Below are 23,504 nucleotides of genomic sequence, written 5' to 3' on the forward strand. Positions count from 1 at the left end.
TGTGAAATGTGGTTAACGTTAACACCAGCTGAAGCCCACCGAGGTGAACAGGACAGACAGTCCCGGTGATGTGTCTTCAGTTTGTCCCGGCGCTGGCAGCAGGAGGACGGTTGGCTGCCTTAGCTGCCAGGCTGACTGATGGGCCATTAATAAATTATACTGCTGTTTGATTTACACAAAAACAACGTTTCTTCATGCTGACTTGATGATATGAAGTACAAATTATGATAAGAAACATTACAAAACTGATTTGATGTAGCACAGTTTTGTGTTCTATATTTATTTAATAGCTTCGAGGGGGGGATGCTCGGTGTCAGCTACTAGGACAATAAACCAATAAACAAATGCCTCTTCAGGGAAAATCAAACTGGAATGTGCTCCTACAAACTGAAGGTGTACAGGGGCTTGAGTTTCAACAGGTTATAGAACAAACACAGTTTCTCCACTAGAACGACACGAGGCAGATAAGAAAACACAGCAGGGTGCAAACAGAGCAGAGAGGCCGGCAGTCTAAGGAGACGAGGTTCTCAGTGGGTCAGGGACAGATCCAGAACGAGGGTGAGAGACACCTGGGTGTTATTCCCCACCTCCTTTAAGCCTTTACAAAAGGGCGTCGTCACTCCCTGATTGGCTGAGAGGGAAACACACCAAGCTGCTTCCACTCCTCCATCAGGACACAGGTGATCTGAATCCACTGCAATCAGCCCAGAAGACTCGGCAGAAACAAAGAAAGACAGCAAGTCTGAAACAACAGAGCTGATAGAGACCCACTGACTCAAAGTCAATGACAAAATGTTACTGCTTCTTCTGTTTCATGTAAATATTTAGAATTTTTGTTGTGTTTGTGTCTCCTCCTCAGAACTATAAAAACATGTTGTTCAGTTTCCTACAACCACTTTGTACCACATGATAATAATAATAGTAATAATATATATTACATAGAGTAGAAGAAGAGGAAAAATCTAATAAAAAAAATGTTTCTTATCTGTCCCATTATTTTACATTATATGGAGGCTATTATATGAAATTAAAATGATGCTGCCATTATTAATAACCTCAGTTTCACCTGTCTGTTGTGTAAGAGGTCCCTCAGGTGTCTGGAGCTGTACAGGTGTGTTACAGCGAACAAAGCAACTCCTGTGACATTCTGTACATCACACTTAAAGTATGTGGTATTTATTCTGTGTGATTAATAGTCTTGCGTTGTTAGAATAACTTGAGATGTTCTGGCTTCTGTCCAACCAGGCACCAAAAAAACAAAAAACTAAAAAGAAGACAGCAGAGATTTGCATCTACAGAGTGAATTACCAGAGACTGTTTGTCTTTAAACAAATAACTGCCATTTGTTGACAACAAATATAGGAACTAAACAATGATTGTGTAGCGTTTTTAAACCGCTACAGTACAGTAGTATCTGATCAGACTGGATGACGTCATTTAAATCATTTGTTCTCTGTTGAACATGACTCTGATTGATCAGTCGGTGTGTAAACAGACCTGAGGCTGAGCCTTTGTCATATTTGTTTCCAGTGATAATTGTCCCTCAGGGTGAACAGGATGAACCAGCTGGATGGTTCAGTCTGTCAGCAGGTTCAGACTGTTAAGTACGTACCTGCCTGAGTTTGACTCTCTGTAAGGTTGTGAAATGATATTGATATTGACAACTGGTGCCATCTGTCTGACACGTTTCTGACAGTGATTTCAGCAGCTTTTGCACAATTCACATTTCAGTTGGCTCTTTCTGTGCATTCCATATGATCATGCTTTTAATCATCTATATATATATATATATAATAAAATGTCCATCCTGCACAGATCTGTCAGAATTCAGTTTGATTTACATGTGATCTGACTTTCACTCAGCCATGATGAGATCTGATCTGGGCCACAAAAGGGTTAAATCCCAGTTAATCCCGTCCAACACTGACAGCTGTAGTCCAGTTTCTGCCAGTAGGTACGTTACTTTACTGCACATTCCTCTTCATTACTAAATGATTGATTTAGAGAGTGATTGATCTCACACAGATGTCAAAAAGTTCGCTCCAGTCAGACGAGACCAGTTTGCATGTAAAAGGTCACTGCAGTCTTTTCTAAAGTTCATTGTTTGTCTCATCATGAGTTTCAGGCTCTGCATCATTTTTGTTGGATCAGTGTTACAATTTCCACTGGTACTGGTACTGACACCGGTACTGGTACTGACACTGGTACTGACACCGGTACTGGTACTGACACTGGTACTGACACTGGTACTGGTACTGACACTGGTACTGACACCGGTACTGGTACTGACACTGACACTGACACTGGTACTGGTACTGACACTGGTACTGGTACTGTCCCTGTCACAGCTTCCAAAGGTTGTTCTACATAAAGTGTTTTTTCTTTAACACTGTCGCCATCTGCTGGAACAAAGACAGAGCAGTCTCTAACTGATAAAAATGAGGATTTTTTTTTCTCACGTTTGATTTTTCTTAATTTGTCTGTGTCTTTGCTTTATTGATAAATTGTGTTGGTTTCCAGGCTTTTATTTTGTGATGTCTCATAAGTCATTTGTATCTGTTTACGTAGAATAAGAGTGAAAGTGAAAATGTAATCCTGTACTTGTATTTCACCTCAGTGTTTCCATGTTTTGCAGCTCAATTTACTCTGCTGCATTTAGCTGATAACTTTAGACACTAGTTGCTTTGCAGATTTTTTAATTAATAATATCTATTATTGGGAAAACTCATCAAATCAGAGGATTTTTAAATATAATAGCGTAACTGGCAATCTGACAGAAAACTAAACCAAACACAGATGCCAGTGATCAGAAAATGCTGATAACTGTTCAGGCTGATAATCAGTGGATCCCTCGTTCACTGTCCCATAATTGTCATGAAAGTTGTCAAATGTATTTGTTTATTTTCTTAGACATGGTAGAAACATATAACACTGTAACTTTAAACCAATAAATATGAGTGTTTATGCTGGACGAGAGGTAAAGTCCAATAATGTTTCTTTATTTTAGGACAAGCGGCAACTTTAGTGAAGACATGTGTCAGACGTTGAATCCGTGTTCTCTAAATGTTCCCTCCAGCTGCCCCTCAGGAGGAAACACTGTCCTGGAGTGGGACGCCCCCCCTCCTCTGTGGTGCACCCATAGATTCTGGCTCATGTGTCCAGTGTCCAGTACATGCATTAGACCCCCCCTCCCCTTTTGATTTTAAATCTTCCCAAATCCTCGCAAACTAGTGTTACTCTGTCCTGCTCAAGAGCTGCAGGGACCAAACACTGACCTGAAGGATCAGAGCAAAGCCTTTGAGTGGGTAGCTAATTCCCTCTTTAGCCCTCATCAGCTGTTCTCCGGGCCGGGATGGAGACACGAGCGATAAAGCAAAGCTCGCCCCATCTGGCAGAGAAAATACAAAACTAGCTATTAGAGAAGAAATGAAATGATTTTAGCTACTTGTGCATGTTTTACATATTGTTGTAAGTAAAAATACTCTAATTTTGTAATTTTCTCCTTCAAACGTAGCAGACGTAAGTAAGTGTATCTATTGAGCTGGCAGCTGAGTTTATATTATTAAAACCATTTTAAACAATACCAGCTCATAAATGATAGAAAGCGGAGCCCCTGGAGGCCTCTGACACTTACAGTGTCAGTGACTCTATTGCCCCCTGTTGCCCCAATTGAGAAATAATACAAGATAAATTGACACTGGGCCCAATTTCATCTTTACTCGAAGCCTGAGCTGCTTCTGTTCAGAGCGGTGCCCTAACCCATCAGTTAGCCCTAATGGAGGCCAATATATAGATAAGTGTGTCTTGCCGGGAAAATCAATATCGATGTGGCCCCTGATGGTTTTTGAGTTAGAGTGCTTTGTTTTCTGCCAGTGCCTCGAAACAAAGAGGCTGCGGGTCCTTCTATTAACAATCCCCAGTCAACCTTGAGACGGAGCCGCAGACAGACACAAGAGGTAGAAATAGAAATAGACAGATGGGGTGGAGGAGGTGGAGGAGGAGATGGAGGAGGAAGAGGTGGAGGAGGTGGAGGAGGAGGAGGTGGTGGAGGAGATGGAGGAGATGGAGGAGGAAGAGGTGGAGGAGGTGGAGGAGGAGGAGGTGGAGGAGATGGAGGAGATGGAGGTGGAGGAGGTGGAGGAGGTGGTGGAGGAGATGGAGGAGGAGGAGGTGGAGGGGATGGAGGAGATGGAGGAGGAGGAGGTGGAGGTGGAGGAGGAGGAGATGGAGGTGGAGGAGGTGGTGGAGGAGCTGGAGGTGGTGGAGGAGATGGAGGTGGTGGAGGTGGAGGAGGAGGAGATGGAGGTGGAGGAGATGGAGGAGGAGGAGGTGGAGGGGATGGAGGAGATGGAGGAGGAGGAGGTGGAGGTGGAGGAGGAGGAGGAGATGGAGGTGGAGGAGGAGGAGGAGGTGGTGGAGGTGGAGGAGGAGATGGAGGAGGAGGAGGTGGAGGAGGAGGAGGAGGTGGTGGAGGAGATTGAGGAGGAGGTGGTGGAGGAGATGGAGGAGTTGGAGGAGGAGGAGGAGGTGGAGGTGGAGGAGGTGGTGGAGGAGGTGGTGGAGGAGGAGGAGGTGGAGGAGGTGGTGGAGGAGGAGGAGGTGGAGGAGATGGAGGAGGTGGAGGTGGAGGAGGTGGTGGAGGTGGAGGGCGGCAGCACTGGTACCAACATCACTAGAGCGTTAGATTTGGTGGAGGATAGAAAAGCATCATCGACGGAGCTCGAAGGAAAGAGAACAGAGGAAGAGTGTGATGGGGTGCGACGAGGCAGAGATGGACCATGAATTATAAAAATATACGTTCAATTATATGGAAATCATTAGAAAAGAGCACTTTTTGTGAATATACTTTTATTGATTGAAATAAAAACAAGCAAGTTCTAATTCCAGTGACATTACATATGTGATGAAAATGACATAATCCGAGCTGAAAACAGTGAGAATAAAAAACATCCTGTGTGTTGCAAATCTCTCCAAATAAATATTAGTCTACCAGTTTTATATAAAAACTAATTTTGCACAGACGTTTGACACTAATAGAAATAAACCTTCCCTTTCCACAGCAAACAGTCCATTTCAGTTCGGTTCAGCCTCTCCTTATTTCTAACAGCACAGTTGTAATTAAAGCTTCAACTCGAGGAAACATACCGAGATCTTTGTATAAAAATAAATATACAATTTGAATACAATATCACAGCTGTTGGTTAGCTGAGTTAGTTGATGTGAGTTAATGCACTGACATTCTAGCTGTCGCCCTTTGCTAAATATTATCAGACAGATGCTGCATTTTCAGTTTTTTATGTGGTTTAATTCACATCTAATTATTTTGAGCTGATTGCAGGATGAACTTGTTTCACTCCCAGTAAAACAACTTAACCTCTCACAAGTGATTTTCTAAATAATGATACAAAATGCATCCCTTAATAACAGAAGCAGACAGTTACCCTCATGTTTTGTCGTCCTGCACCAGTTTGTATATATACAAATTACATTACAACACAGATTTTCTCGCTCCCTCTGTAATTTTCAAGGCCTCGTTCTAAAGTAACGAAAACACAACAAATCATACTTTGAGGTGATTATACTCTAATGCTCATATAATTACATTCCATTTCTGACAGGAATTCTGATGTTATTCTACATGCTGGACTTTTAAATGACTGGTATTTATGTTGGATTAGTAATAAATCTTTCTGCAGGACAAACGTCTCATCACAACTTGACCACCGACTCCTTAATTTGAGTAGTAAGTGAACGTGTTTTTTTCATTTGTCTTTGCTCTCTTGTAACTCAGTTTATACATGTGATTTGTTTAATTGCATAATTTTGTCTACATTAACTTTTACAACACCTGATAAGATGATAACATACTGAGAATTTTTACTGTACATTTGTAGTTTCCATGACATTATGCTGTTGTCAGCTACAACCGGAGTTTCATCTCAGATACACTACATGTTTATTTAGTCTCAACACTCTGAGCCAAACTGAGAGTCAACTCCAGCTTCCTTTATTTCCATTACTTGTGGTGCAGTTTGTCTTTATTATTTCCTCTGTGGTTCTTCTGTGTTACACAATTTGCTTTTCACCACATCTTGTCATTTAAATCATTTTCTGCGTGCCACATGATTTATTGTGGGTGATGCTGTTTTAAGATATCCCTCATCAAGTAGCCTGGAATTGACACATCTACCCAAAAGCAAGCCAGATTTTTGTTCGCTCAAAATGCCTTTCTTTAATTTGTGGAGGGTTTCAGCTTGTAATGAAACTCTGAATTTACAGTTTGTGCATCATCCAGATGACGCAGCATGTGTGCATTGAGCTGTGCAGCTGTGTCGGCCTCTCTGGTGAACTAACATGCAGGGGACTCTGGACCGGGAGTCTCAGAGAGCGCTGGTGGTTTGAAAGTCGTACAGGTGTACGACAGTGAGTGACTGACAGGAGGCTGGTTGTGTTCCATGACTGCAGCGGACACCATCGAACACTCGTACCCTCTGTTGTGTTGGGACATTGTTCCCGACTCTTCAGAAAGAGGAATGTCACCTAAGTAAAAAACATCAGAGGTTAGAGTAACGGTGTCTGATAAGATGAATACCTGGGTGTGTGTCGGCTGCAGGTACCTGTGTCTGAGCAGGATGGACAGACGGCTCTCCGGGGACAGCCCACGGCCGGGACGACCAATCCTCCCAGCCCGTTTTCTACCATCATGTAGAACTGCAGAGTCACACAGTGAGTCATCCACATGTTCACCAGTCTCTCTGAACATTTTTACCACTATAGATCCTTCACACATCTTGTGATGGTGTCTCCATCTAAACCAGTGCTGATGATTAGAGCCGTGGTTGATGAGTCGTTGATTAATTGATTGGTTGGTTAAACATTTGCTGGTAATTTCATCCTTTAATCTGAGGACATGCTGTGTTTCTTTGTCATTTATGATGGTAATTGAAGAGTCTTTTGGTTCTGAACCATTAGAGAAATTTTGATAATTATCTTTCACAATGTTTTGATTGTGGGAATAATAATGATATTAAAAAATGCTCTTAAAAAAATGACAAGTTTAGTCATAAATCATGCTGAATTTGTATTGATTTGAATAGATGTTGATGGGTATATTATGTAATCACCCCGAGGATTCAGAACTACGGCTCTACTGAGTTGTTCACATTCATCACGGCTTCACTGTATGAAGCCGTGCTGATAGCAGCTCTTACCCGCGGCACACTAGCAGTCGTGGACTCTGACATGCTCTCATCTGTCACGCTGGTCTCGCTCACATTATCCACCGACGGCTGTTTGTGGAAGAATTTCCTGGTTCTGTGCGGAAGACAGTAAAAGCACACATGCATTAAATCCCAAGTGTCCTCAAAGTCACTCAGCACATAAATTAACATGTAAATAATCACACAGTCACATTTACATGGCTGTCAGGTCACAGAGGCGGTGCAGGAAAATGATGGACTCAAATTTAACTCAGTAAAATTAGATGAAAATTCCCCTTCACACACATTTTTAGTGGATTATTTTGCATGTTTGTGCCTAAAAAGCAAGTGTGTTTTTTAGCCCAAATTGCTGTCAACTGTATGAAATGACGTGTGTGTGTGTGTGTGTGTGTGTGTGTGTGTGCGTGTGTGTGTGTATGTGTGTGTGTTGCAGAGGACACCAAACCACCAAACTCAAAAACTGCATAAGTGCACTTGCAGTCAAGTGCAGAAGGCAATTTGAGACAGAGCTATTGGTGGCCATGTAGCGTTTCCACTGGGGTCATACCTCAGCGGCTCCATTTTGTAGCTGAGAAATGACCTATTTTTATGTGTAATTGCTGTAGAACAAGCTAAACCAAGCATGTAATTGAAAGCGTGCCGCTTCCACAGGGGAACCCGGAGTGCAAACGTTGGGATGTGGTAGGTGGAGGGGAGGGTTGTGCTTTGTGAGTCAAAAGAGTGGAGGATGCCAACAGCCTTGTCCATAAGCCGGCGAAACAACCGTAAAACAAATCAGCTACTTAGAGACAGCTCAGGTGGAAATAAAAGGGAGGAGGGGTCGCAGTATGTAGTTTACGTATGCTCCCCTCTCGGCTAACCAGGGTTGCATGCTACCATTCGTTCCACATGTGATCTGCTCCCCGACCTCCGGCTGTCACGCTGAGACACCTGCATTACACGGCTCATGCCACCCTGGGTTTGATAGACACCTCTAAACGCTGTCAGCTCATCCACTGCAGGAGCAGCTCCTCCCTGGCCTGACGCTCCCAGTGTCCAGAAGACTGAACACAATACTGCTCATATTATACATCATTATTGCAGAGTGCACACACCAGCACACACGCTGATGTATGTGCAGATATACATAAAGAACTTTTCCCAGATTATTTTAAGCACTTGTTTTTATATCAGGGTGGTAAAGCCTATGAAACCTGCCTAAGACCTAAGATTTACTTCAATCACTTCCTCTTTTCATTTACTCTCGCCTCCATCTTTACTTCGCAGTTTTGTTTGACTCTGCCCTTTATTTTCCACTCTCACCCGTAGCAGTAGGTGACGCATGCAGCGATGGAGAGCAGGGAGACGAGGAGCACCATGCAGGCCGCGATGACCACGTTTCTTCTCTTCTCCTCCTCGGCCTGCTGAAGCTGCCACCACTCCAGGTCACTGAACTGACAGCGCTCGCCCATGTAGCCCGATACACAACTGCAACAAGGCACAACAAAGGCACAAAGTTAAACATGATATTTCCCAAGAGAGAAGATATTTTGTGCAGCCAGGTGTGTGTGTGTCTGACTGGAGCTGGACATTCTGTCATTATGTTTTTCAAGATCACATTCATAAAATGTTGCTGCACAACAACTTGACATATACATCTTTTTTGTTTACAGGATGTTTTTAAGATGCATATATGTATAGAAATGAAATGGTCAAATTCCAAATCCTCTGTTTGAAGGTTTAGTCACTCTGTGTTGAGACGATGCCTTTTCGATCATGGAACAACAGTGACACCTGCTGCCTGTCAGGTGTAGCACTGCTGTCAGCTGAGATGAGCAGATACCAGAGAAAGACACCAGCAGGCCTGCAGTGTGTGGTGCAGGTGGTGTCCTATTACTTTTTAACAATATTGGCCTTTTATGATACAGTTTTATTCCACAGTTCTGCCTGAAAACATTTCAATATTTTCCTGGTTGCAGTTTGAGTTGCTACAACGGATCATTGCCAAGAATAGACTGCAGCCTAAACTTTGGGGTCAGGCGTCACACTGGGTTGTTTACTTGCAAGCGTAGGACTCCATCTCAGGGAAGTAGAAGCAGACGCCCTGGTACAGACAGTAGGACTCGTGGGTGGAAGGGCAGCTCTCTGCTGAGGTGCTGTTGTGGCGGCGGGTGGTGACGTCAGCAGGGCTGCTGGTCGTCAGCCACGGCGTTGTGCTCTGCAGCTCTTGAGAGGATAAAGGATATAATTACCCACAGCAGATAAACACTATTCTAATGAATCACACTGGATATATGCCTTCACTTTACTAATCTCAAGTAGTACAATATACATGCAGTATATATGTATACAAATAGACTTATACACATACTCTACTGTTAAAGTCACAGTACTGATGGAAACAGTGCTTGTAGTGAATAATCAGGACGCACCTCGACATGTCTTTCCGTTGCCGTGGTATCCAGGCCGGCACCTGCAGAGATACTTTCCCAACGTGTTTTGACATTCTGCGTTTTTGTCACATTTGTGTGTTCCCTGTTTACACTCGTCAATGTCTGAAACAGATGGAGGAGAACGTTTTTTAGATTACCAGCTCATGTGAGTGAATGTTTTCTCTTCAGCGTTACAGTAAAAAGCGAACAGTGATAGACAGTTCCTGAACTACCCTGCCCACACTTCTCTCCTCTCAAAGTTTTGTTTTTCACACCACTGACTGCTGATGTAGAGAAACTTTGCAAACACCTAAACTTGTCTGCAGAGGACATAATGACAGAAATAATTAGAATTGGAGTTAAATTTTTCAACTTCAGCTCCATCCATTAATGTTTATCACAAATAATATTATCTCAACCTCCAGAGCAGCTCTGCCTCTGTGAAGAGTTTTTACATCTCACACTCGATGCCGCTCAGTCTCCAGTGCTATCCCAAAATGTTCAATTTAAACCTCTGCAACAGAACGTGAGATCAAAGTGTCTCTGCATCAAATGTAATCCTATAAGCTTCCTGCAGGATATGTTACATCAACACATACACAGTTATACTGCAGAGACAGAAATACTCACCCACACACAGCCGTCCATCACCTGTAAAACCCTCCAGACAAAGACAGGTCGGGCTGCCGGCATCCACCAGGCACTGTGCGTTCACACCGCAGGGATGAGAGTAACACTCATTCTGGTCTGACGGAGAAGGGAACACGTGGAATTATAACATACAGTTAGAGTAATGCATGAGAGAGCCACCAGTGATCTGTTCATGATTAATGAGGCTCTGTTACCTGAAACCATCTTATCTGTGATGAGAGTCTGCTGGCTGCCCACACCAGCCTCTGCTTCGTCAGCAGACAGCCCGGGTGTTGTCAGCGACGTGCTCTCATCGTTGAATGTTTTGCTCTTGATAGACGTTAAATCGGCAGATTCACTGTCTCCAGATTCTACATGATGAAGTCAAAGAGTCAACACGAACATTCATATTTAGGCAGTTTTATATCACTGTTCATACAGATGTGGAAAGGATAATTCTAGTCCTATTTTTACACATTCTGGTGTCTTAATGACTAATAATTAGAAAAAGTTTGGAAGGGTCAGTTTGCATCCAAACTAACGTGTTGGTCGAAGCAGCTGTAGATCAGCAGCTCTGGTAGGTAAAATGACTGTTTTGTCAGTGGAGTCTGGTTGCTTTGCAGAGAGCGGTACAACAGATGTTTCTGCTTAAACAAAAATAATCTTTCTTTCTTTTGTGGCTGCCAGCTTTGGCGATATACTGAACCCCAAAAGTTTTTGTAGCGTTAAGTTATTTAGACATTAAAATGTGTAAAAAATGTTAGCCTATGTTTAAAAATACCGTAATTTCCTGTTTATTAGGAAAAGCTTCAAATAAATCACCTGCTGTTCCATTAGAAGCATCGGAGCAGCTTTTACCATCAGCTGACAGGATGTAGTGGGACAGACAAGAGCAGTGGGCGGATCCCAGTCTGCTCTCACACACCTGAGCACAACCTCCATTCAGGTGAAGGCAAACGTCTGCGCCTGAAGATGCAAAATGACAGAATGTCAGTCACACATATTGTTAGTGTGGATTCTTTGACTACAAATAGAACCGACTCATGTGGTAGAAAGATGACGATCAAAAGCTGCAGAATATAATCATCAGTAATAACCAATAATCAATAATAGCTGTAATGTGCCAGACTTGTCATGTTTGAACCCTCAGTCTGAACCTCTGAATTAAATCCCTGCCGTCTGTCTGTACCTGGTTTAGCGAGGGGATGAACCACCACGATGGATGCTGGTTGGACCATGTTGCCATGGATACGCTGCAGTTTCTTCCCGGTCCGCTTGTGTACGCTCCTCAGCTGCTGGTGCTCCTGATCCGATATCCACAACCGGTCCTCGAATACGGCGAGGTCAAAGGGTCGCCCTGGGTGAATGGGACGAAGGGAAAGACGAGTGGAGTTCATTAAGTGCTTCAAGGTGAGAACTGTTGTTTATCTTGTGTTCATATTAATCAGAGGGACGATTGTTTTTAAGGGTTTGTTGAATGACTAACAGATCGTCCTGCAGTTACAAGAGTAAAGTCCATCCTGTTAATACCGTGCATGTATATGTGTCACACAAGCCTCACCTACTTGGTTCTCTAACAGGACCCGTCGATCAGAACCATCCAGGGCAGCCGTCTCCACCACACCCCTCCTCTGGTCGCACCAGAACAGGCGATCCTCCGTGAAATCAATAGTCAGGCCGCTCGGTGACTCCAGGCTGCTGCTAGCGATGACAGTGCGGTCTTTCCCTTCCAGCGAGGCGCTTTCCACAGCAGGCCGGGCACCGATATCAGTCCAGAACAACTTCCTGAAATGGTAAAAAAAAAAAAAATAGGGGGGAAATTCATAAATCAGAGCGTCCAATGTGATCTTCAAAACAACCAATTACAGTGAAGAAAACATTCACAATTTTGAAGCTATTTAATGGGAAAGTAGATATATATATATATATATATATATATATATATATATATATATATATATATATATATATATATATATATATATATATATATATATATGTGAGGTCTATATGTGAAGTATTTAGCACCCAAGAAGTCCAGGTTGTAGTTAGCAACTCCACCTTAGCTTCAGCACTAATGTTGCTAGAAGTAGATTGCTGTATGGTTCCAGTTCAAGCTGTGGTCGACAGTTTATATTTACAGCGCACACCCGCTCTGCTCAGTGAACCAATGACATCCAAACACCCCATGAATCATAAAGTGGAGCTGCTATTGAGACACTTAAGACTCTGTTTGAGGAGATAAATCACCCTCTGTGTGCACGACTGTTTACACATGTCAAATTAAATCCCTCCCGGTGAGTTGCAGTTAGTTTTTTAGTAAACTCTGAAATTAGTGTACGCGTGCAGCCGCACTCACTTTGCCAAAGGATGAACTGCGATTCCTCTCGGTTTTTCCAGCCCTTTGCTTACAATAGTTTCTCTGTTCAGTCCAGCCAAGGAGCTGCAGTCGACCGTCGACTGGCTGGTGGATCAACACATACAGGAGAGTAAATAGGAAAAACTAAACCCATGTTGGTTCTGATAATGTTTAGCAACCCAGCAGCTTCTCAAATAGACTAAAATATCATATACACATTCCTCTGGATGTGTTTAAGGTTTAATAGTAACATGCATGTTGTCAAAGACTGGATCAGTAGACTGTGCTCTAAAACACAAAACAGTTAGAGCATCCAGAACTTCATGAAACAATCATTCATGAACAATCAGCACCACATGCCTTGTGTCTGTCCAGTACATCCTGCGGTGGATCCAGTCGATTGCGAGTCCTTCTGGAGAGTCCAAACCATCAGAGACTAGAACGTCTCTGGACCCACCGTTCAGATCAACCCGCTCAATCGTCTTCTGACTTGTACTGGCAAAGTACAACTTCAAAATACATACAAACAGTGATGAATACATGAATTCAGTGTGTGAAATAGAAGAGAGCAGAACACTCCATGTGTTCTGTAATGGAACCATGACAAAATAAAAGCAGATCAGCTTTAGAAAAGTCAAAAATACTATTTTGTATTTAACAATGTTGAACCCTACATGACTTCACACTACTGTCTGTGTCCACTAGGTGTCACTAGATGTCTTCAACAAATCCTGGATCTGGTCCCCCTCAATTCAGTGACTCCAGAGACCTCAGATTAGTGGAGTACCTACTCACAGTCTACTACAGTCGTTTCTATTGAAATGTCTGAAAACAATATGGTAGTAAAAGATAAAGAGGGTTTTCATCTCACGTTGTTCTGGACCGGGTCATAGTCCAGAGCTATGATTTTTCCTCTGGGCTCTTCAACGAGAGTTTGATCCTCAGAACCATCCGGATTAATCTGTCGCACGTCCACTAGATTGGCGACGAGGAGATAAGGCGGAGGTCCTGAAGAGTAACAAATACATTTCACTTGTTTTCACATCTACAGTCATAAAATCAGCATTTTATCTTTTCATTTTCACCTTTATTTAAACTGCAGAAAGTGTGAAGGATTAACAGGGAGAAAGACGGTCAGATTAGATGGATGGAGAGTGTTTATGTGTGGGCTGATCCGCCTCATCTGACTGCCACAGTGTGACTCACCAGAAGCAATGCAGCGTTTGCCATCTTGGTGGAGCTGGTAGCCAGGAAGACACGCACACTGCCACCTACTAGGTGTGACCAGAGTACAGATCTGACTGCAGCCCCCTCTGTCTGCAGACGAGCAGCCTGCAACAGAAAACACTGTGTCACACATACATACAGATACGCTTGATGCTCACTAACACAACCCAGCCGTATACAGTATGATGATATATTCCTGCTTTATATATCATATTAATCATAACTGTTGATTATTACTCAGTCATTCAGTTCTGCTAGATGTGTCAGAAAGGCAACTTCCTCTTAACAGATTTGTGATCTGATGATTTTAGATCCTGATTAATCTCATCCAGATACTATTTTTCAAGTGACTCAGTGATGAAGCCAACTAGACGGCTCTTCCTTGGCTGACATATTGTCAACATTTGAGTGTGAGTGCATCGTGCCCCAACAGAACTGTCTTTAGTGCAACATTCAGAGTCTAGCTCAGTTTTCTCTGCAGTGTTTAGACTCTACTGTCAGTAGATAAAGACACATAATGGCTAATTTTCACCTCAAATGACAAAACATAAATAACTTAGTAGGAGTTACACACATAAACAATTGCATACAATTCTGAATATAAGATAGATTCGAGTGTCTTCGCCTGATGAGTTGTGTTACGGTGCGTACCGGTGCAGGCGTGTCCCTTCTCCTGCAGTACCGACCCGTCCGGACACACACAGACAGAACCCTCGTCTGTCGTCAGGCAGCCATGGCCACACTTTGTGATATTGCCTTCACACGGAACGATCTCTGATTGAGTAAAGAAGATACACATCTTGAAATGCTGTCATGGTTCTCTGCGACATTAATGGTACAATAACGATTAAAGAACGTCATCTATTAAGAGCCAACATGGAGATCAGAGGTGTGTTACGTGTTGTTTTGGGCCCCAGCAGGCAGTAAATTCTAACAGAGCCAGACGGACAACAAGCCTCTTACGCCCTTCTCTGGTAAAATCCCCTCAGGAAGTCGGGCCTGACCCGATCAGAACAGGTGAAAGTGTGATGAAGTGCAGTCAGAGCCCACGCAGTGGTGCTGGTGATGTCATGTTAACTCACAGGAGTACGGTACCTGTTGTTCTGGCTGATGTATACAGAGGCAGAACACACACATCACACGAATCTGATGTGAAATAGTTACAGTAAAAGTTGCTTTGCCTCTGACTGTTAACTGTTCCTAGAGGAAGACGGTACAATTTTTGCTCTGGCTAGAAAGATTCAAGCACTTTTTATGTTTTTGGGGGGATAAAGAAAAATATTTCACCAACAAAATACCAGCCATGATCATTACATTACGAATGAATCATGGACAAACAAGTGGGAAAAACTTCTGTTTGTAAAAAAAAAAAAAAAAAAAAGATAAAAGAATGAAAGACAACATGAAGAAAAGCAAAACTTTGACTCCTCACTGGAAAAAATAAATAAATACTCTGAATCATTGTTTAAGAAAAAAAAAATTGGGCGATTTTTAAAATTAAACTCAGGCAAAATTATATTGTTATAGCCAAAAATCACAAATCACAATTTGTCCTTACAGCCTGTTTGTATCTGTACAGCACACTGCTCCTTCTCTCATGAGCTCTAAGAAACTTTATTTATAAACCCAGATATTCTGTAAGCAGCCGGCTGTTTGCTCCTGCACTTCATCTCTGTTGTCATCTCTATTGTCTCGCCTGCTGCTTGGCTCCATGTTTGTTTTCTTCTGGACCTTGGCAAAGGTTGTCTGCTAAACGGCTTAGAGAGACAAAGCTGCTGACCAGATATGTTCCCTATTGCAAATGTCACCTCGTCATTTAATCTTATTGTGTCTGTGTGCCATCCCTGTTCTCCTGGCCTCATAGCTGTTAGATTAGAAGAGAAGGAAGATTAGGATGTGTTCATTATGTGTTGTAATTATGTTGTAAAGTTAATCACCGTTTCGACTTGACGGTGTCTGAAGACGTAGATGGCAATTTCACAATCAAGCTATAAATAATTGTCAAAAAAATAAAAAAATAAAAATAATATCTCCAGGTCCGTGACAACATATGCTGGTTTTAGCAGTTTGTTTAAGTAAATGAAGTGTTTCTATATGTTCCCTCATGACTGCAGTGCATGTTTGTGCCATGATATTAGATTGTCTGAGGCATCTGGTCGCTAAAGGAATCTATTGTTGTGCTTGCAGACAACAGACCTGCAGTATGTCAGAGGGGATCGAGCAGAAACAGACTGATGTGGAGAAGTTATATCGAATATTCTGTTGAGTAAAACCATAAAAACACACACAACAAACCCACAACAACATGTTTTAGTGACCATTATTGTCAGAAAACTGTCTGATTATCCAGTAAACAGATCAGTGCTATAGTACGATTCTCAAAAACAACCTTTACCTACTTTAATATGATATCTGTGTTTCTATCAACCTCTTACAGGTCTTCAGTCTCAGCGCTGGACCTTCAGTGACAAAGTGTCAGAGATCTGACCCGAATAACCTGACACACAATTGGCAGCTCGCATGTGTCTGGTCTGGGATGACCCGGCCTTTTTATTGGCTCTGTCGGGTCAAAGTCGTGTCTGGGGGACAAATGCCACCTTTCATGGCCCCACAGAATAAAAGAGGTTCCCATCTGAAACCAGACCTGCATTCATTACACCGACCTGAACGGAGTGCAAGTGTTTCCACTTTCTGAATTAAACCTGCATTTTTCTAAAATCTATATTATTTCACCAAACAAGGACTCTGCGCAGCTCGTCCTCGAAGCTTCAGAAACATGGACATGTGAAAGGAGAATTAACCCAGTTCATTCTATAGTCCTGCTTTAAAGTGAGCTGAACTGAATCTCTATATGTGCAAGTGAATGCAGAATCTGAAGGAAAACGACAAGAGTGTTCTGGTTTCTATTTATAGTATTAGTAGTAAATACAGTCTCTGAACCCACAGACTATCCTCAAAGTTTGAGCTTTTTATTAGCTTTTTGAAAATATCTATTGGTATTCTTGCATTTCAAGTTACTAACTGGACCGTCAACAATGACTGGTGCTGAGAAGTCTTGGCCAGGATCAAAATGATCGTATACCAGAAGCCACAGAACCCTGACCGTTGACCCCAGAGGCCGAGTTGATACCAGGCAACAGCAGAAAGGTTCAGAGACTGTACTTAACATGCAGCTTCACATAAAGGACGGAACTGCCAGGTCTAGTCAATAGTTTAGCCAATATTATTGATGGTGTCGAGTGTCTTGATCGTTAAAAGCAATAAATGACAAAAAGTTTGTCACCAGAACTGACCGATCTACAAGATCCACAAGATGGTAAAGGTTACTCTTTTATAAACAGGTATTGAATCATAACTCAGTCTTCTAAGGAATTAAAATGTAAATCTTATCAACATAATGACAATAACACATGTGTTTCCAGTGTACCTTGACACGTCTTCCTGTCCGGGAGGAGGGCGTAACCTTCAGGGCAGGTACAGAAATAGGAGCCGGGGATGTTTTCACAGCCGAGAGAGCAGCCGTGGTTCCAGAGCGCACATTCATTCACATCTGTGCCACACAGACACAAGAGCACACGCTCTTATTTATCACACTGTTTTCTTATGACTATACATTTCAGTCTTGATGCTCAGGATCAGTACCTTCACAGTGAGTGCCCTGCCTGCTGAGAGCAAAGCCCTCGCTGCACTGGCATCTCCCCAGCTCGGCTGGACTGGAGCACACGTTCACACAGTTTCCACTCTGTTCGTCACAACCTGTTTGAGAGGGTTCACGGTGTCTGTATTATTAAAATACTGAGATTTGAATCTAGAATAATGTAGATAAGTGAGCTCAGCTTTAACCTGGAGATGCTGGTTGGGAGTCTGCCATCGGCTGGTTGAGCGGATGTACAACCTTGATCTCAAGAGGAGGTTTAGCCATCGGTTTGATGTTAACGACCAGCGGCTCTCCACCTCTGTGCTTATTAACCTGTTTTATAACTCGAGATGCAGCATCAGTGTAGAACACGTGCTCCAGGAAAACTGACATCCCCAGAGACTGAGACCTGAACAAACCAGACAGACACAAGTGTTTTATCCCAGTTCACAGGAACATGTCTAACAAATCCAAAAGGATAAAGAAGAAACTGGAGCACCAGGAAATACTCACCGAAGTGGCTGATCTATGATGTGCAGGACGTTCCCATTGTAGTCACAAGAGGCAATGGCACTTTCTCCATGCAGACCGAACTGAACCCAGAACAGTCTTTTCTCCACCCGGTCAATCGACAGTGCCTTTAGTTGTTCAGAGATTTTAACAAGTGTGGTTTTCCTCTGACCTGACGCATCAGACCGCTGGATGCTCGGAGTCGCTCCAGCAGACAGCCAAAAAAGAAACCTACAAAATATGTGATTTTTGAGAAACATTGTGAAAAAAAAACCTGTGCAGTTAATTCTGTTATTTAGAGTTATTTGCTGGCTTTAAGTGTTTGTCTCCACTGTGTCTGCCTCGCTTGATGGAGGGAGATGAAACATTTATAGTAACACACAAACAGAATAGCAGTAATGTGAGGAGCTGTATGAGAATCATCAGCTCTGCTCAGTCGTAGCTTTTCATTTGATAGACGTGATATTATTGACACCTTGTATAATCTGCCTCCGTGTAAAAAGAGGCCAACAACACATGATATGTTACCTGCTGGTCGGATCAACAGCTATAGAACTTGGCTCAGTCAAGTGTCTTAAAAGAGTCCTTTCGTTTTTTCCGTTTATATCCATTCTCTTGATTTTTCCCTTTTCACCGCTCGTCCAGTAAACACTGTTCCAAATCCAGTCCACTGCCAGGCCCGAGATATGTTTGTCAGATGAGAACAGTTTCTGGAACACAACAGTTTTGGTATTTAATTATCAGGAAGTCTCTCTACAGGTTCCTGGACATCTGTAGAGCCGTTACATAATCACCTGTCTGTGTGCTCCTCTCACTGAGGCTTTGTAGATGACCCCGGTGTGTTTGTCGGCCCAGTAAACTCTCTCTTCTCTGAAATGAAAGTCGAGCAGGATGGAGCTTCCCACCCCGGCCACGAGCCTCCTCTGGTTCTTCCCATCAAGATCCATCCGATGAATGGCTTTACCATGGCTGAATATCATGAAGGGCTGTGAGACTTAACAAAAAGAAGGAAAACTTCACGCGTCTGTCATGAATCTTATGAATTCCTTTGTTAAAACAAGCAGGTTGGTACAGAGACAGTATCTGATGATGAGGATACCTCAGTGATGCCAGTATTTAGTGGGATTATGTTTAATAATGGCAAATAATCTGTGATTTAATGTAATTTCTGGATGCTTCAGTGATCCATGCAATGTCAAATACCTCAATATATTTTCGATATTCACTGTGGTTATTATTTCTTTTGATTTGCTCATATCATCCGACCAAAGATGTTCCATTAACTGTCAAATATCTTCCCAGCTGAGAAGCTGAAATCTGAAAATATTTGCTTGAAAAATAACTAAAGTGGTTAATCTATTAGTTAAATAGCTACTGATTACATTTCTGTACATTGATTAATCGACTTTCAACCATAATTTTACTTCATTTATCTTCTATCTTTAAATGGCGTACCAGTGAAAAACAAATCTTTGGTAGGATTTAACATTTTATCAGCTGCCTCCTTCCTCTTTGTGACACGCTGCAGTTGTCATTAGTCACATTCTCTGATTAAACCCTGTTCTTATCAGTAACGGGGTGAAGTTCAAGGCAGACCCGGCTGCTTCTGGATGAAACATTATCTCTTAGCAACAAATAGCTCTTCCATCCTGTGACTCTAACAATACTCTATAATGAATGATGTTAAACGCTGAAGCACTCGGCTCCCATTAGTAAATGGAACGAATAAATGTCTGTTCTAACATGTCCACCGTCGGAAACACTGAATCATCTTCCTCATGCAGAGATGTAACTCAGTCAGGAGCCTGCTGAACAAACGTGGCTGTTAAGTGAAAACAAATGTGTTGGCTGTCTGGATGCTATTGATAGAAGGCGCTCTGGTCTATCATGGTAATGACACTGTCATGTGCAGCCATGGGTACCACTCTCAACTCTGTGGAATGAAGAAAACAATGAGCAACACCAGACAAACAACATAATGAAATGTATGCTTCCCTCGACGGCCACTGGTGCCACAGTTGCCAGGAGGCATCCTGATGAATCATTAATGGACGAGTTCACACGCTGGTCAACATGATTCTTGGCTCACTTAATTGGACGTTATCGGGAAAACTGGTCATTTCAATCCAACCGCTACAATTTCACAAATACAAAAAGGAAATCAGCGGTGTGTTTTCAATCTGCCAGCAAAGTGACACAAAAAGTAGAGCTCCCAGTGCACAACACGATCAATACCAACATTGATTTCCTAATTTACATTGTGGTAGAATTTGTTTGGGGGGGAGTGTTTGTCTTCTGGAGGACATTTCATTAGGTTATCCAATAATGCTCATCAGAAACAGCCCCCTGTTGGAATATCTGAGCTCAATGAGAAACATTATATATCGACAGAAAGTGTTAAACATTGTGACAAAGCGTGAGACAAAATGTTCACACCAAGTGAGCATAAATACTTCATTAACACCTTCTGGTGTGTGTGGTTACAGTTGGCTGTTGTCGCTGCACATGAGCAGGTTCTGTTGGACGGCTTCATGGCAGTATTGCATTTACAGAATCAAGTATTGAATTATTTGAAATTGCAAAAACCCAGCTGGTAAACTTGGCTGTACTGTATTTTCTATTGAGTTCACAGAAAACTCACCCACACAGGTGATGTTCCTCCCCACTCTGGAGAGGCGTTCATCCCAACACGCTGTGCTGAGGGCCAAGGCTCCAGAGCTCTGCACCATGAAATAGATGAGCGCTGCTGTGATCGTTGCAGCCAACATAATCCTGCGCTCCGTCCCGTCTTGGGAGCAGCACTTCTTCAGTTGTTCTCAGGCATTCCCTCTGTTGGCACTGGCACGCAAGAATTCCCCAAAATTAAGCAACATTTGCTCGAGCACTTCTGGCATCCTCGTCCAGCACCGTGGATCTTTACACACCAGGAGACATCAACGTAACGAGAGACGTACCCTGCTGAAAAGATGGAGTACCCAGAATGAAGAAGGTAATCCTGCCACTGCAGCGTTCAACCAAAAAAAAAAAAAAAAAACACAACAAAAAACTGTGTGGGATCTCGCTCACTCCCCACTTCGGCCCCCCGGCTGCCAGTGTGTTTTGGAAGCAAAGATTGAAATTCCTGACACCCCCGTGGTAAATTTTGCACATGCTAGTCCAGCAGTGGAGCAAGATCTTCTTTAAGCTGCAGTCAGTGTCTCAAGCAGAATGTGGAATATGCAAGAAACGAGGCTGGGCTAAAGAAAGGTCCCACATAACAACAACATGTTAGCGTCACTCCACCCCCCGACCCGTGTCCCTTCTGACATGGGCCTTCTGTTGGTGTTCGAGTTTTTGTGTCTGGGCGAGATGACCCATCACTTATCAAGCTATCAGACTGAACACAGCCCTAGAATGTTTTCTTTCATCGATAGTGGAAAAAATTGACCTTTTGGAACCAATTTTCAAACTATAACACCATTTAGGAATGAGACACACTTACAGTACCACTGTAATTGCACACACAATAGACACTCTGTCTTGTGTCATGTGTGTGAGAGAGGAGTCAGTGTGTCAGACTGTCTCCTGCTGAAGTACATCTGACTTCCGGGGGAATCGGTGGAATGAGTAATTTATAGAGAATGGAGGAGGAGTGAAGCAGATTATCTACTAATTTGTTTGTCCTCTTTTTGCCCAGGAGAACAACTCACAGACTCCACCAACCAAAACCTCTATTCATGCTCTCCATGACTGGGATATTGTGAGCAACAGCGTCACCGGTAACCTTGTAGAGGAGCAGCAGAAGATTTACTGACTTGTCTCCAGGCTGATGTCAGTGGTCTGAAGGGCGAGAACCTTTTCCCACGGTCTCACCCCCGGCAGATGTAAATGAAAATGTTAATGTTCAAGTTTTTCTTCACTTGACTCTTGTGCTGAATTACAATCACATGCAGGTTTAAGTCACCGGAAAAGTACCTGGGATATAAAATAGCTGCTGCTACATTCACTCATTATTTCATATAGCATGTTTTTTGATACCTAAAATCTGTAATATGTGTTTAAAAAAACATATATTACACTATATTGTTGTGCCAATGTGTATAGTGTAATTTAAATGTATGGATTGCTGCAGCTGCTTGTGCTTGGCCTCTGAATGAAAGGACTGATGAAGTCAGAAGCAAATATGACACATTTCACTCATTTATCTCTTAATTTACAAAATGGTTGTACAGCCACAACAGTCTCTGAGCCGAGTCTTTTTATAGCCCTGTTATATATTCTCTCACTACTTGCATGTGGCCAATTTTCCACTGGGCTGCTAAAATGGCACCAGGTCTGCGTGGTGCCAGAGGATTTGTGATGCAACTGTAAAGCCTCTCGATCTGTGAAGTATCTCGCCTCCAGTTGGCCTGTCTTGCTTTTACTGACCACAGCCCAGTGGTGGCAACTGTGTATTGATTACAAAATAAATCTGTTGTATCTGCCTTCTATCAGTCCGTTCAGTGATCTATACTTCCGCCTCCCTCTCTCTATCCTGCTGGCTCTCTTGCTGCTGAGATCTACTTAGTCTCATCTGTCTGTCTGTCCATAAACTCAGCACCTCGCAGTCATTAGCAGTCCGGCCCATCCCTGTCCACCATCCAATCATTCTGTTTATTAAAACTGCTTGGCTGTTGCCATGATAACAGCACAGCTGGCATCAGAGATTACCTTGTGCTGCAGGCTCACGGCGCTGGTGGCACAGAGGTATCCATGGGAACAGTTTTCCAAGTCCAGCCGGCGTCTTATCAGGATTTACGGCAGCGCTTGTTCAGATGTTCAGAGAGCGTGACAACTGTGACCCATTGATTTTCAGGATGAACATGTCTGCTTTTGTTTATAACCGATCGAGCACATGTGATACGTCTCCGTAGCTTTCTATGTCGACTTCTATTCGTAAATATCATTAATCATATTTTCATCTGTAGAAACCTCTTTATATTGCTTCTACTTTATGTAGTCTGTTTAATTCCCAGCAGATATCATGCGGTTTCAGCCCCATACTGAGGGTGTCGAGTACCATGTGCATGGTAACAGTTAAGTTTTAGTTTCATCTGGTGAAGCCTAGAAGAGCGCACAACCTGTTGATGATGAAGAATGAATAGAAATGATTGGAGAAGCTAAAATGGCAATCAAACTAAGAATAAAAGATATCAACAATGTTCATATATAACATCTAATTCCAGAGGATTTCCATGGATCATTTGCTCATCTGTAAACCTCATATATTGGCAACATTTTCTCCAAATGTGGAATTTTGTGTTTGACTCTCCTATCGGGCCTGTGTTCATCTGTCTGTTCAGACACGATGGTCCAACATACAACACACGAGTAGACAACACACAGATAGAATTCAACAATTGTTCAGTTTATTACAAACAAACGTACGACTCCACTTATAGACAAATATATACACAACGTCAAAGAAACAGGCAATATTTATCAGACAACCCCCATATTCTATCAAACACACTGACAGTACTTTCTGGTCC

The 23,504-nt window shown here is 42.7% G+C and overlaps 1 protein-coding gene and 2 long non-coding RNA genes across 3 annotated transcripts; 2 read left to right on the top strand and 1 right to left on the bottom strand.

The window, feature by feature from the left end:
* The first annotated feature begins 4,911 nt into the window (after positions 1 to 4,911).
* LOC119008158 lies at positions 4,912 to 16,485 on the top strand. The gene is made up of 7 exons (XR_005071335.1): positions 4,912 to 5,743; positions 6,614 to 6,726; positions 8,529 to 8,761; positions 11,460 to 11,671; positions 11,842 to 12,054; positions 16,035 to 16,108; positions 16,285 to 16,485. It is a non-coding gene; the product is annotated as an uncharacterized LOC119008158 (long non-coding RNA).
* Positions 5,766 to 20,887, bottom strand: egf (epidermal growth factor). The gene is made up of 23 exons (XM_037078267.1): positions 20,636 to 20,887; positions 18,789 to 18,988; positions 18,523 to 18,704; positions 17,998 to 18,225; positions 17,691 to 17,893; positions 17,490 to 17,603; positions 17,275 to 17,397; positions 14,499 to 14,621; positions 13,827 to 13,952; positions 13,492 to 13,628; positions 12,981 to 13,129; positions 12,621 to 12,725; positions 11,823 to 12,046; positions 11,451 to 11,618; positions 11,084 to 11,227; positions 10,477 to 10,632; positions 10,262 to 10,378; positions 9,632 to 9,754; positions 9,260 to 9,425; positions 8,523 to 8,687; positions 7,212 to 7,314; positions 6,618 to 6,711; positions 5,766 to 6,540 (listed from the first exon to the last, which is right to left on the bottom strand). Exons 1-23 carry the CDS (start codon positions 20,760 to 20,762, stop codon positions 6,350 to 6,352), a joined length of 3,468 nt encoding a protein of 1,155 aa, XP_036934162.1. The 5' UTR covers positions 20,763 to 20,887; the 3' UTR covers positions 5,766 to 6,349.
* Positions 20,846 to 22,463, top strand: LOC119008159. Its single transcript, XR_005071336.1, has 2 exons — positions 20,846 to 20,983; positions 21,671 to 22,463. It is a non-coding gene; the product is annotated as an uncharacterized LOC119008159 (long non-coding RNA).
* Positions 22,464 to 23,504: the final 1,041 nt, after the last annotated feature.

This window comes from Acanthopagrus latus, chromosome 18 (genome assembly GCF_904848185.1).
Source record: "Acanthopagrus latus isolate v.2019 chromosome 18, fAcaLat1.1, whole genome shotgun sequence".
In the NCBI taxonomy this organism is placed as follows: Eukaryota; Metazoa; Chordata; class Actinopteri; order Spariformes; family Sparidae; genus Acanthopagrus; species Acanthopagrus latus.

Coding starts and splice junctions, on each gene's coding strand:
- egf (XM_037078267.1), bottom strand. CDS start 20,762: ATGTTGGCTGCAACGATCACAGCAGCGCTCATCTATTTCATGGTGCAG. Junction 13,953..14,498: donor GAAGGGACACGCCTGCACCG/GTACGCACCGTA, acceptor TTTCTGTTGCAG/GCTGCTCGTCTGCAGACAGA. Junction 9,755..10,261: donor TGATGGACGGCTGTGTGTGG/GTGAGTATTTCT, acceptor CATCTGTTTCAG/ACATTGACGAGTGTAAACAG.